The sequence below is a fragment of the Acyrthosiphon pisum genome, chromosome A2 (assembly GCF_005508785.2).
Source record: "Acyrthosiphon pisum isolate AL4f chromosome A2, pea_aphid_22Mar2018_4r6ur, whole genome shotgun sequence".
NCBI classification, from domain to species: Eukaryota; Metazoa; Arthropoda; class Insecta; order Hemiptera; family Aphididae; genus Acyrthosiphon; species Acyrthosiphon pisum.
The window spans coordinates 46,772,276-46,786,918 of NC_042495.1; the positions used below are offsets into that span (position 1 = coordinate 46,772,276).

Here is a 14,643-nt window from a genome sequence, read left to right on the forward strand (position 1 = left end):
TTTGATATTAGAGAGTAGATATTATTTACTTATTGAGGAACTTAAACAAAACATAATTATAACAGTACCTGTCTCATCGTTTTGTTTTTCTGTTGTTTTAATCTTAAATTTAATTTAAAGGTCTCCACACACAGCAGTGGTGGCGGTAAAATTAGTCTGGAAACAATTTACCGCTAAGGCAAAATAATTGTAACACCATCTCTGCAGCGTGTAGGGACGCTTTATTTAAATATTTTTAAATCGTTACCTATGTATTGGGCCGATCAAAACGTAATATTATTATTTCGATTGTAATCGCACAATAATCCACAGGCCATCTTCTGTACCACGAACAAATTATTTAGCATAATACCTCACTATCTTCAATGCTACTTAAATAATTATTTATAATATGCAACCTTTTTTTCCAGGACCGAACAGTTGATGAGACACACCGGATCAGTGTGGTGTTGGTGGTGGTTCACGCTGGTCCTTACTCTGGCCACCACCTTCACACACGGCTGGACACCCCGGAATGGGTCACGTATACAGATCAACAGCCGACCAGTTGACTTTTCACAGACGGCATTTGGTCATGGCCGGGGCCAGAGCTCCATCAAATTGGGAGTGCTCAAGAATCGGCTCAAGGAACCAGTGCAGTTGTCCACCACGCCGGTGGCGACCACCACCAGCACAGAGCGGTTCCGCAGGCAACAGCCCACTGTGCCAAGGATCCTGGCCCGCCGGCAGCACCAGAACCTGACGGTCGGCCTGGTGCTGCCTTATAAGTCGTTCGACACGCGAATCTACACCAAGGCGTTCACGTCGGCCATAAGTGGGTTGCAACGTAACTTCAAGACAAGGAAGACTAACATATTCAAGAACTACGATATCCATCACACCATCGACATGAAACAACTCACGCCCACGCCCACAGGTCAGTCGTAGTGTAGTGCGTCCCGTTTGTTGTACTTCGACCATCTAACCCCACAGGTGGATTCGATGGAATTCGATGTAATACAATTAGTTATTTTCCGATTCTAACATTTATTTTTTCAATTGTTGATACTGGTTCTCTATATTTATTCAATATACATTAAAAATATTCAAGGAGAGACTAATTAAACATAAAATAGATTGAATTTGTATACCAAGATTATATTTTATACTAGTTATCCAATTAAAAATAAATAAATAAGTTGAAGGTAGCAATTATTGCGTTTGATATTCAATAAATTCGGGTATTGGACATTCATTAAAAAGGTTTGAATCACAATACACGTCATCAGTATTTGAATTGTCTCTTTTCTGATGGCAATTAATTTCAACGCAAAGTCGAGACAAATGTTTTTTTAAGTGAGGTGTAGATGAACATTTTTACCTCAAAATATTTTGATTTCTGTAGCAGCAGTATGAAAAATATTCATTATTGATATTTATTATACTAACAATCCCACAGATGATATTTTTTCTCGTTCATTTATATCACAGACTATGTTTAACTAATTTGTATACCCGCACCATAAGCTTGGATCTATTTAATTTTTTCTTTAAAACATTTAATGAAAAATTAATTATATTTTTAATGTTATTAAATATGTAAATTGTACAATTATAAAATATATAATATATTTTTAAAATTTTTTTATTGAACTTAAGCCCGGCAACTTTGGCCATTAGTTGTTTTTTTCGTTTGTAGGGGGAGGAACGGTTGGTTGAAACACGTTTGTATGTGTGCCAAGGATTTTTAACTAAAAATCTTGGGTGGTCACCTATCCGGAAGCTATAGTAACACCGGCCGATTCGTACACTTAGAGCATTTCCACAGTTGAGTGTACGAACCGCACCACATCAGGCCACATAATATATATATAATATTATACACAAATGATTTATGATGTATAATATTATAAAGTCTACATTATATTATGTGTCATTTATATAAACTGTGACATTAAAGACCTAACTACTGCCGTCATTATCATAGTTATGATTTATATGGAAATGTAATACAATATGAATAATGACAAAAACTTGGATGCACCCTATGAACTAGGTGTATTTTAAAATGCATTTTATAAATACCCAGCTACCAGTAACGGTCGTAGGACCAGTCATCGGCTGTTCAAATATATTATTTGTGTAATATAATTAGGTAGGTGTATTTATGTATTTGGTTTAAGATTTATGTGCGACCACTTTAGTGTAGGTATTAAGACTAAAGTGCAACCACTTTAGTGTAGGTATTAAGGCTAAAACAACATTTTGTTGGGCTGTCCATTATTTTACTTAATATAAAGCTTAGTTGTGTTTTTTCAATGTAATATATTTTTAGTTATTGGTTATAATGTTAATATATATTATACTCTAAAATATTTCAGCCAAATTATCGTAGTAATACAATGTTGTTTCTCCAGCGAAGCTGAATTCGATCCGACAATATAATGTAGACACTTAGTACGCGTATAATAGTAATAACAATAAGAACAAATTATGGTATTAAGGAGCTTTTTCAGATATCAGCTTGACCTATAAGCCCAAATCTACTTGGTTCGCCACGACATCAAATCACCAAACCCAAACGTATGTTTTTCAAGCTCACCATCACAGGCAGAAAAAAATTCTACTTACCTAATCGGTTTACGGAATTGCCGACTATAATGAGTATAATATAGAATTAATCGAAACCTCGATAATTACATTAATTATTCTCGGGATACCGATAATGAGCACAATTCACATAATATCCACAAATCTACCTTAAATCATGGCTTAAATATACAAGGTTATTGCAATAGTACCCACACTATATCATTTTATCACGTTAAGGAATTAAAATGGCAGCGTAAGGGGACGACGTATACTGGCTATACAATGATATTATATGCTATGATATGGACCATACCCTTATGCTGCCATTTTATTTTTATTTGATAACAATATGGGCTATGTGCAATAACCTTGTATATTTAAGCCATGCCTTAAATAACAAACTGCATTGCATTACGATTACGGGTGATAATGGCTTTTCATGTAAGTTGTCTTTTTGATCGTTTAGTGTTTACGCTTACGGAAGCCTGAATTTATCATGGAACATCTGATGCAAGCTACCAAAGTTACCATACATTTCTTCCATCACCGTTACCGCCCTATAGTGTCATTGATGGCAAAGTTTTAAGGTATATGATACGTTTGCCACACAACTCTTAAAAACAAGATTTATCAGGCAAAAATTGACAAGAACTGGTAAATTATATTAAACGCGTTATAAACTCAATATAAAACAAAATTAGAAAACAGACTTTATTATCTTTTTTTTGAAGATTAATAATATAATAGGTATTAATAATAATAATAATAATATACTCATCCTATTATTATGAATGAACACTGTTATCATAATAGAATCTTTTGTAATTATTCTTCCTGTTGTGGAAAGTGCGGGAGAATAAACTTTCAAGTGACCGTTTCAAACACAATTGCACCCCTCCCAAGTAGGCCTTGTAAGGAATTTGTTCACACAACCAACTTTATAGTGTCCAAACTAAAAAATTTTGACTTAAGCGCTAACACTAGAAGAAAAAAATAATCATCCTAACCATCATAAATATACTTTCGATCGCTCATAAGTCAAAACACATGATTCCAATTCTTTCACCATCCCAATCAATGTATGACTCATTTTGCTTCTGACACCAGAAATATAAAAACCCCCTTTATTTTTAATATTGAACAATCGTTAACAATATTTCATTCCAATCTTTCTTCGTTTATTAACCCCCTTATTTCTCTTCCTACACTGTGTAACATAAAATCATTATCCCAAAGTCTATAATTATATCTTTGTCCCAATTGTATTACAATACATCAAATATTATTAACATAACGCCATTAATATATTATTATATTTTTTATCGTATCTTATTTCACTTTAATTGCAAATCGATGTTATATGACTCTATATAATTAATCATACGCTTAAACATAATAATATTAAGATGAACGCTTTCAAATTGCTATACTAAAATTGTAACCTTTATTTTGTTTTATTCGCAAAGTCTTTTAAAATTTATATAAATAAAATATACAAATTGTTTGAAAATAAATATTTAATAATGTCTCTGACCCACTAAGCACTTTAATTAGTAATTAGCATGTATTTTTTAATAACGGATGGAGTAAGGACACTTCGTAGGCCAAGGAAGATCAACCCCAACTGTATTTTGCTTTCTGAACACATCATGGTCAAACATAATATTATTCCATGGTGAGTCACAGAATACTTAAGAAGAAATCCTCACATCTACAGCAAAATAAGTCAAATATAATACATTTGTTCAATGAAACATAACTCAGTCGTATAATAGTGTGGTAACGCATATGGCCATATAGCCATGATATAGGTACTTATTATATATGTATTTAGATGATTGTATTACATAGCTAATAACCCCGTTGTTGTTTACCAAAAAGAAGCACTGTATTTGTATAAGCGTCCTGGAATAGTTTGTGTTTTTTAATTATAAGAAACTTTTTTTTCAGAGTCAGTTTATCCAGTCGGGTATTTTAACACATGTCCACACCCTCTACACACTCTCTCTCTCTCTCTCTATCACACACACACATACGCACACGCACACAAATCCATTTGATACGACCAAGCACATAATGTATAGTATTACAGCAGATTTTGATTAGATTTCCGTGTCAAGTTAAAATATTATGTAGCTATGCTGTCAGTGTAGTTTCACATTGTTGTGGGTACATAATATATTAAATATTATTGTAAGTATACCGTCGGCCAATCACTCTCCACCGAAGCGATCTGCAACTAAATCGTTTTCCTCCGTTAACATAATTACAAGTAATGACCATTCTTTTATTTTTTTATACAATTTATATAATTTATGGAAATAACATGGACATTATACAATTTGGAAACGCGCATATTGTGATGAATAAATTTAACATTGTAAAAACGTAAATAGTTATGTATAACAAAAAACAGTTGGTAAGTGGATGTCGCTCTGTTGTACAGTAGGTTACAAGTGGGTCAATGTATAATGGATTGTATTTTACTTGAAGTCAATGAAAAAAAAGCATTAGAAATTAAAATCCCATTTTTAACGGTTTTTCGTAATTTGTCGGTGGTTTTTCTCGTGACATTAAATAACTATTGAGAAAATCGAAAAATGACCTCCCTAAAGTACCACTTTGATCCAATTTTCTAAAAGATAAGGTACTATATGTTGAAATCGAAGGACTCCTTCTGGTAGAAATTTTGTATACAGGATAAAAAAAAAAAATAATAATAAACACCATTGTAAAACCACTAGTTTCCTAGCTCCGCTCAGAATCTAAAATATACAATTTCAGATTATTTATTTTTAATAATTACAAACATGTATTTCGTCGTCTCAGAATGAAAAGGTTCTAAATCAATTTTTTTGAAAAATGGTTTTTTTGCATATTATTATTAAATATTTTTTGTTGTATAATTCAATCCTGAAATCGTATCGATCCGTTGATTATTCAATGAGATACAGAGAATGAAAAGGTTCTAATTCATACGTGAATGATAGGTACGGGCTAACTTAAAAACGTTCTCCTGAACAATTACAAAAATTACGTTAGAACCTTTTCATTCTGAGACGACGATTTGACATTGAGCATATTTTATAAGGACTTAAGTACTTTTTATCGTCTGTATACGATATAATTTGAATACAGTTATGTTAGTAGACAATATTTTTCATGTATAGATCTTATTTTTATAAACATTCTTTGAACGATAATACTATGATATTTTGTTTCGACATTATTTTTCAGCACGAAACACCTGTATACATAATGCAAACCATACATAATGTATTTTCAATATCTTAGGGCGAGCTTATTATAGTTTTTCATTTAATAAATAGTTTATACATATTTGTATAAATGTTTTAATAATAAATATAACTCGCATTTACATATTTGTTTCTGTGAAAATATAAATTTAATTTACATATTTGTTTCTATGAAAATTAATTTAAAAACTAGTCACCATGATATTAAACGTCCGTTTAAATATACTTAGAAGTTAAATTGATTATTTTATATAATAATACAATTATTATGGACCGTTTTAAAAATAAAAACCAAATATTTAATGATTATTAAATACAATTTATTACACATAATTCAAACATTATTGAACATTATTATTGTTTTAATTTTAAAAGCTATTTTTCCGAAAAAAATTAAACATAAAATACGAAAACGTCTGGAGATACTCTGTTTTATAAAATATAGACATTACACTTATATATTCATATACAATGTATTGACAAAATTCTGAGTTCCAATTGAGTGAAGGTCGTTCATAATAATAAATTAATAAAGTACACTACAATTTTATATCGGCCAATCATGCATATTATGTTTGCATGGTATATTATATAAGTAATCGTCAATTTTAGATAAGTATTTATTTGATAGATTTATCATTTCTGAGGAATTTTACTTAAACGTTATTCAGCTTTAAGTAAAATATATCCTTCAAGAAGTTTAGGGACGTTGGAAAACGAAACGCTGTGACATATAATACGGTATTTATATGTTTAGCTGTAGTCGATAAAACTGTTAGATAGCAACCGGGATGTAATCTATGTGAAGAACACTGTGCATGTTCCAACGGATGAAATATATTTAGTTATTTATTGTGACTATGAATAGCACAAACAATGTAGAGTAGTTGTTTTTTAGTTTATTTTATTGTTCCTAAGAAAAACAAATTACCACAGAAGTACTGTTTGCAAGCAAGTAAAATAAACAATGTTTTTTCTCTTAATTTAAACTTGACGGATAAAAATGTTCGTTTGAAAAATACAAGTAAACAATTCATTAGTTTGTTTAGTTGTATCAAACAGAATGTTTAAAGCCTTAAACACTTAAATCTAATTATTATATATATATGTATTTTAATATTTTTTTTTGAATATAGGTAGGCAAAATAGAACAATAGATACATTTTTATTTAAACTAATTATAATAAATATAATAAAATATACATTAACTGAAATCGAATAATAGCTGTTATGTCATCGAATGTTTCGTGTAAATGCTCTTGTTGAGGTATTATTTTAATATAATTCACATTTAATTTATATTGGTTTATATACAAAAATTCTGTATACGCCTAGAAAATTATACTTGACAAATTGTCCACTAGGCCATATTATAATGAAACAATGTGGTAAGTCGACGTTTTAATGAGGTGCTCAAACATTTTAGTTAGGATTCGACAAGATTAACGCACAATATTAGTTTCAGATTCAAATGTATTATTTTCAATTTGAATAACCATTAATAGGTGTATATGTTGCGTTTTCATACTTTGTACGGCAATCGATGAAATCTTATGTTTGGTATTGATATGAATTTCGCAGGTAGGTATGTCAATTGATATTTGGGGCTTCATATTTGGTCATTGATAAAATATTTCTTATGATATCTTTAATAGGTATACCAACCAACTACTTGGGGATATTATTCTAAATTCTATAGTACCTACATATTATATTATCAGCTGCAGTAATATAAATTGTGGCATGCAGTCTTATCAATGAGTTTTTCTGAGATCAAAGATTGATAATAATATTTTGAACGTCGTCGAGTCAGTAATCAGTCACCGCTGTATGGTAATTTAAACAATATTATATTTTGTCAAGACCTAAAGGGAAAAACTATCACTGTGCAATGTAGTTTCACTGTTTATTGTGGGACTATAAGTATTTTGTATATTAAACACACGTAATATATGTATATATATATTATATATACGTAATGGTTTATTGCGCTATTTTATATTAAACATATTATATGAACAAAAAAAAAAAAAATGGTCTTTTATGTAATTCTGCATATGTCACGCTGGTCGATTTTGGGTGAACACATTGTGATAATAATGAATAATGGGTTTACATTTTTATTATGTATATTTTTTCATTTTTATTATTATTTTAATTCAGAAATATTCAAATGAAATACTATAATTAATTAGGAACAAAATACAATTTTTTTTAACATATTTTATAAATAATGAAAACCGTTCACGAACTTGTCAATATCATTAATTGGATATAATTTCCATTGTACGATGAAGTATTGTACATAATATTATTGTATGCCTATACCTTATATTTGAAATTTAATTTCATATTAATAATACCGTCAAGCTACAGTTCCAGTAGTGACCTTTAGTGGACTAAAGTAGGTAATGTAGTTTTAGTTGAATTAATTTAACAAACTAAAATGGAATTTTATCATAAATTTAGTCAAATTTTAGAATTTGAGCAGAGCGATGAATATATTGGTTTTAAAATGACGTGTTTCATTCAGGGACTGGAACCGTACCGAAAAGAACCGGTTTTGGAACCGGAACCCTTTGAATATTGGGAACCGTAACCGGACCGGAACCCTTAAATACATTTTTTTGGGAACCGAAACCGAAACCGAAACCTACCTTTTGATGTAGAGGTTTTTACTGTTTTTTCGGTTCCAAAATCCAATAGATATTTTATCTATGGTGTAAGTTGGTAATAACTAATTATTAGTAATAATAAATAATTATAGAATTGTAGACCTATAAAAGTTTATCAATGCTAAGAAATAAGAATATTATTATGTGTAAAAGTACAACAGAATTGTCATAAAAGAAATACTAAAAATCCAAATTCTAATTTCCATGTAATCGATATCAATATTATGATTGAATCGCAATTCGCAATAGCTGATGTAGAATTTCTGAAAATAATGGCAATTTGGACGTTTATAAGTGATTCAAAATTCACAGTAAGTTGTCATATAAATTATAAATTATAATTGTTACCTTACTGATATGCCTGCATTTATAATATTAAATACCTAAACCTAATGCGGGTATCGTTAACTCTTTTCTCCATACTATGCTCTGTACGACAATTCTACTAAACTGTTCTTCCGTCTTCATTAGCGCGGTATATATTGTTTAAATTTATATTTTTATATATAAGTTATAAATTATTATATCAAACATGGGTCACCCAAAAGTGTTAAAAATTCATTCTTATTTGTTTTTTTAATAATAATATTTTAAATATTAAAATGTATTTATTTATTATAATTTATTATTTTATAATATTACCTAAATTCTGAAATAGTTACACTTATAAATACTGACAAATATCTGTTACTAAAAAGAGGTAATTAATAGAGGTTATGTTCATTTTTTTTATATAGCACTTTATTGATAAAAAAAAAGTCAAATAATAAAGGTTAAAACAGGTATTAACCGAAACCGAAATTCGATATTTTTGAAAACTGAAACCAGAACTGAAACCGAAATTTTTGGTTTTTGAGAACCGAAACCTAAACCCAAACCGATAAAATCATAAAGGTTCCAGTCCCTGGTTTCATTACCTTTTTGTGCAGTATTACTGTAAAACTTAAGTTTTAAACTTGGCGAATGGTTTCTGGTACCATATCGGATCATTTGCTTTGGGGGTGAGGGAGAGGGTCAAAAATAAAAATCCTGAGTCATTTACAGAATAATGGGAAAATCAAAAAAACAATATGGAAAACATGACAAAAATTGTGAGTATTGATAGTTCAAAATATTTTGAACATTTAAAAAAAAAATACTTGGTGAGTGTTAGTTTTTGATTTACTACAAAATCATAACATAAAGGCGTCTTATTTTCAAAAAATAATGTGATAATATTCTTGTTTTATCGTAATTTTTTAGTTTTTCACAATGATTGATAAAATAACAGAGACATTTTTACTTCCCCCTCCACATACACACAACATATGCCCAATTTATCAAATAGAAAAAATTTGTTTGTAGAAACTTTTCTCAAAATTGAAAACCAAAACATTTTTTCTACTATAATACAAAAAGCGCATGCCGTTAGAATTTACAACACGACCATCTTTAAATTATGTCACCACTTGGTAAAAAAAATGGAAGCTAAACATAAACCATAGCTACTTAAAGTGACACAGAAATTATCACCTTAAAAAATACAGTGATCTCCAACGTATCCATATTATAGAAAACCAAGCTATAGAATAGAACAATACAGATGACCCAAAAAAGATGACGTTAAGTACCTTGTCGAAAAACTTGGAAATTTATATCAACTAAAAATCGCGCAAGGTTATAGCTATGCCGAGACGAGCACTTTTTATCACTCACTAAACTACAAATCATCACTACAAACAAAACCCTCACTTTTACTATACATCTCAATAATCCAGTGGTTGGTCATCTATCCATATTATTTGATATATTGGTCTGCTGGCCTGTATGATCGTCTGCTACTTCTTCTAAATATTTTTAAAAAATGACTCAAATACTTCAGTACCTTACGGTTATGTGTAAAGACTCTATGTTTCATATAAACGTTCATTTGAAGCTAATAGCATTCGAAGAAGCCCTGAATTACAACCTAAGAACAAAAACCTAGAACTATATAGACGTATACTAACTGCAAAATCGCAACTGCTACTAGAAATACTATAAGTTGACACGAGTTGTATGTTACACAAACATTATTTTGTATATTCAGTCTTATATCTGCCGCAACAAATTTAAATAATTTTTTTTTTACATACCTCAAATTGTTGATGTTACAATCATTATAAATTATGTGTATATTATGAAATTATGTATTAAAATTATCAAGCATGCTATAATGTGTTAATACATTTTAAATACAATAAGTAAGAACAAAGAAATAGAGCTTCGATTTTAAAGATTTTCAAAGAAAATGTAGGTTGTTAATTTCCTGATATTTAATGATAATAGTTAAAATGTTTTTATTTTCATCAAAGATATTTAATCTTTTAGAAGTATTATTGACTGGTTTTTAAACAAAAGAGTCTTTGTATAAAGGACACAGACAAACAATTTATAAAAAATAAATCAATTAATCATTAATAGATCCAGTTGGATTATAAGCAAATAATACTTACTACGGCACTGTATTATACTTTGCGTAAAAATTGAATTTAAACAATACCAATGAATTAAATTAATATATTAATAGTTATATATAAACTTGCTAGATGTGTAAATAAATCATATTTGAAGGTTTAGAATAAAATGTTTGTTGCTCTATAGGTACACATATACATTTTTTAAATAATTTTGTTTTATATTCCACCTCTCTAAAATACTCTGACATGAGCAACGATGTGAATTCAATGTGCATTGGTCCGTATTCTTCGATAAAACTAAAAAAAACACGGAATATAAAACATTGAAAAGAGCTTCAAGTATATATTTTTACTTCCAAATTAAATCTTTTCCACAGCACGTTAATCTGTCGGGCATTGTTTCATTCCATAAATTACTAACAAGATTTATAATACACGATAAATCAACACAAAAAAAGTTTTTATTTACCTATACCTATCTAAAATTCTATTTTCCTTTTCAGGAACATTATAAAATAATAATTATAAAAGATCAAATTATCTATTAATGAACCCACTACTTGTATTCTTATCCTTACTAAATCAACTTAATTTAGAACAAGTAGAATTATACCTTTTTTATTTCCACTCCATAATACGAGGAGGTACCATTGTAGTATTCACTTTTATCTTATATTAAAACACAATTGTCGAGATGTAAATAATAACTTTTGATAGGAATCTGAAAAAAAGAAAATAAGAGATCATATCTTTTTGAAGTACAAATTACGTACCTATTTCATAAGGAATTATTAATTCGATTCGGAGAAACCGTAAATGCATAATAGATATAAAAGCTGTTTTTTATTTAAAAATAATTAAATTAAAATGAAATATTCAATATTTATACTAGATTTTATTTTTACCTCAATGAGAAATAAAATATTATAATATTGTGTGTCCCCCAAATACATTTCACTAAATTAAAAAGAGATAAAATAATTTTCTGCATAATACCCAAACTCTCACTACTTTAAAAATCTTGAATAATTATTCAGTTTGATGTATTACGACGATTCAATCTTGACCTATACAAAGGCACGTAGCTAATGTTATATATTTTAGTATAAACTAAATGCGCTTTACTGCATATTATACAATTCTGTTTCTGTATTTTATATCGTACAAAATAAAATAATTATTAATTTCATTAATACATAGATATATATTTTATTATTACCTAATATGTTAAATGTGAATTGATAAAAAAACACGTAATAGAGACGAATAGTATCATAATATGTTTTTGTTTAAAATATGCATTAACCATTTTTAGCATATTTTAATTTAACACCTAACCTAATTTAATAAATCATAGTAGGTAGTCTGACTTCTACCTAATTTATCATACTTTAACAAAATATTAAAACTTCTATATCGATTAGATTTTATTTCCTCTCAAAGAAAAATAATGGTTAAATATGAATACATTAATTAATATATTAAAATACCTTTTAATGTTAAAATAGTCGTTTTCACAAAATTTAATTTAAAAACGTCTTATTGTATATAACTCATTAATACTATACACTGTAGCCTGTAATCCACTTAACTGATTGTGTATTTCACACTATATTATATAGTGTTGAAGTGTTTAAACATACAATTTTATCATTATCAAGCATATTTTATAATGTAAGTAGGTCACCTACTACAAGCATGCACTTGGACTGTTGGGCACGTTATTCAAGAAATCCAAGAATGTTATACTCTTGGCCCAAAAGTAACCTCTTATCAACGGTTTTATAAATTGTGTTAGAATGCTTAACAGTATTGTACAAAAGATCAATCTTTGAATAATATAATGATTAACATCAACATTTTTTATTTTTCATTTATGATTTATTTTCTAGCGTATGATGGTTTTCGTCTGTCGTATGTACCTATTAACCACACATATTTCTATACATTTTTTAATCTATTTTATAAAATTGACTTATTCTAGTTGATATCTATACTGACATATATTGCAGTGTGTATAAAACAAAGAGTCACACTGCAAATAATTGTATAGGCCAATGGTTTTGTCTGGGTGGTCGTGAATGTTAATAACACATTAAATTGGGTAGTCGACTTGAACAGCTCAAGTCCTCGAGTATTAATTATCCGTGTCAAAGACACATTGTTCGTAAATATAATAATAATAAATATTATTATTTATTATATAATGTTTCATAATTTGGTCGGGCTGAATCAACGATTTCGATGGTTATAATAATATACCTACCTCACTTAAATCAATACTATAACATTGATGTCTATGCGTATGAAACATACAAATTAAATGCACATAAACTATAATATAGAATATTATTCGAATCTTTGTCACGAGTAAAGAATTAAGGGTGGCGGAATCGACCAAAACGTTAGCCAACAGTTCAACCAAAAAAAAGCCGTTTTCCGTTACCGGACTGGCGGATGGTTGCATGGACACCGGTCTGCATAGTGGGTAGGTTGTCGGGAAAATCTGAAAAGACTATATTATTATTATTATTGTATAATAACTAATATTTTACATAAAATACATAATGATATATAAAAATAATTTATACTTTTTTTTTTATATTTATATATACTACACAATACCTATTGTTAATATTAACAACTGTAACTGTCTAGATATTAAATAAAAGATTATTAAAACATAACAATTTAAAAAATATTTTTCATTTTTTTTTTTTTTTTATTTATTTATAAATATTAAATACGCTATTTAACTAAATTACAATATACAATCGAATGCGTCCACAATAAGTTAGGTACCAATTGAACGAACTGGGTATAAAATAATGGAATAGTGTAAATAATTGTATGAATTAAGTTAATTGTTTAATCATAGTTTTAACAAATTTTGATTTTTATTTGTATACAAAGTTGAATTATATCTCAACATACTCAAATTCTAACAACCCCTTAAAATCATTTATATTTCATACATTTTAAGTGTATATAATTCTGGGCCCTTAATTATAGACATGTAAAAATAAGTACCCTGAGTATTTTGTTTTAAAACTTTTATCGAAAGTATTTTCCAAGATTATATTTACAGTTATATTCAATGAAAAATAGGTCATTTGTATTCACTGTCAATGTTATAAAAACTATAGAAACAAAATGAAACAAGTTAAATAATTTTGACCTTAATTTTCAATTGTTTTCGTTCATAAATACTTCCCAATATTTTATAACTTATTAATGAGTAGGTATTTATATATTTTAATTACATTAGGCACGTCGTACCTACGTATTTTTACTATTAGTTCATTCATTTCACTCAATGCGTATAAGTACCTACTGTGTGTAACAGTACGCCAGCGCACAACATAAAACGGTCCTTTTCAGGACCAACCAATCAGAACGCAGTATTACCGCGCGAACGACCAGGACAACTTGGAACTCACATTACAGGGTCCCAAGTTGTCCCAAACACATAATCCCCGAGTATAAACGTAGGGGAAGCTGCCACGGAGCCAATGACCCCAACTCCGTACACACAGTCCCAAAACTGGGCGAACAATATCACTTTCCGTACCGAACATAAACACAACCGCACACGGCGGGTGCGCACAGTTTACAATTCGGTACGGAAGACAGTATATATACCGGACAATTCCAGGCAATGAATAACTTAAAAATTCTATTTTGGAACTCCAACGGTATCAA

At 29.0% G+C, this 14,643-nt stretch overlaps 1 protein-coding gene across 4 annotated transcripts in view; it reads left to right on the forward strand.

Annotated features, from left to right (window-relative positions):
- Window positions 1-380: 380 nt before the first annotated feature.
- The window catches only part of LOC100167874 (glutamate receptor ionotropic, NMDA 2B), a 190,643-nt gene continuing 176,380 nt past the window's right edge, over window positions 381-14,643 (forward strand). For all 4 annotated transcript variants that reach the window (XM_029489795.1, XM_029489794.1, XM_029489797.1 and 1 more), the window contains exon 1: window positions 381-916. In XM_029489795.1, the coding sequence (XP_029345655.1) occupies window positions 424-916 (493 nt within the window). In that variant the 5' untranslated portion in view covers window positions 381-423. The remainder of the gene's footprint in view (window positions 917-14,643) is intronic.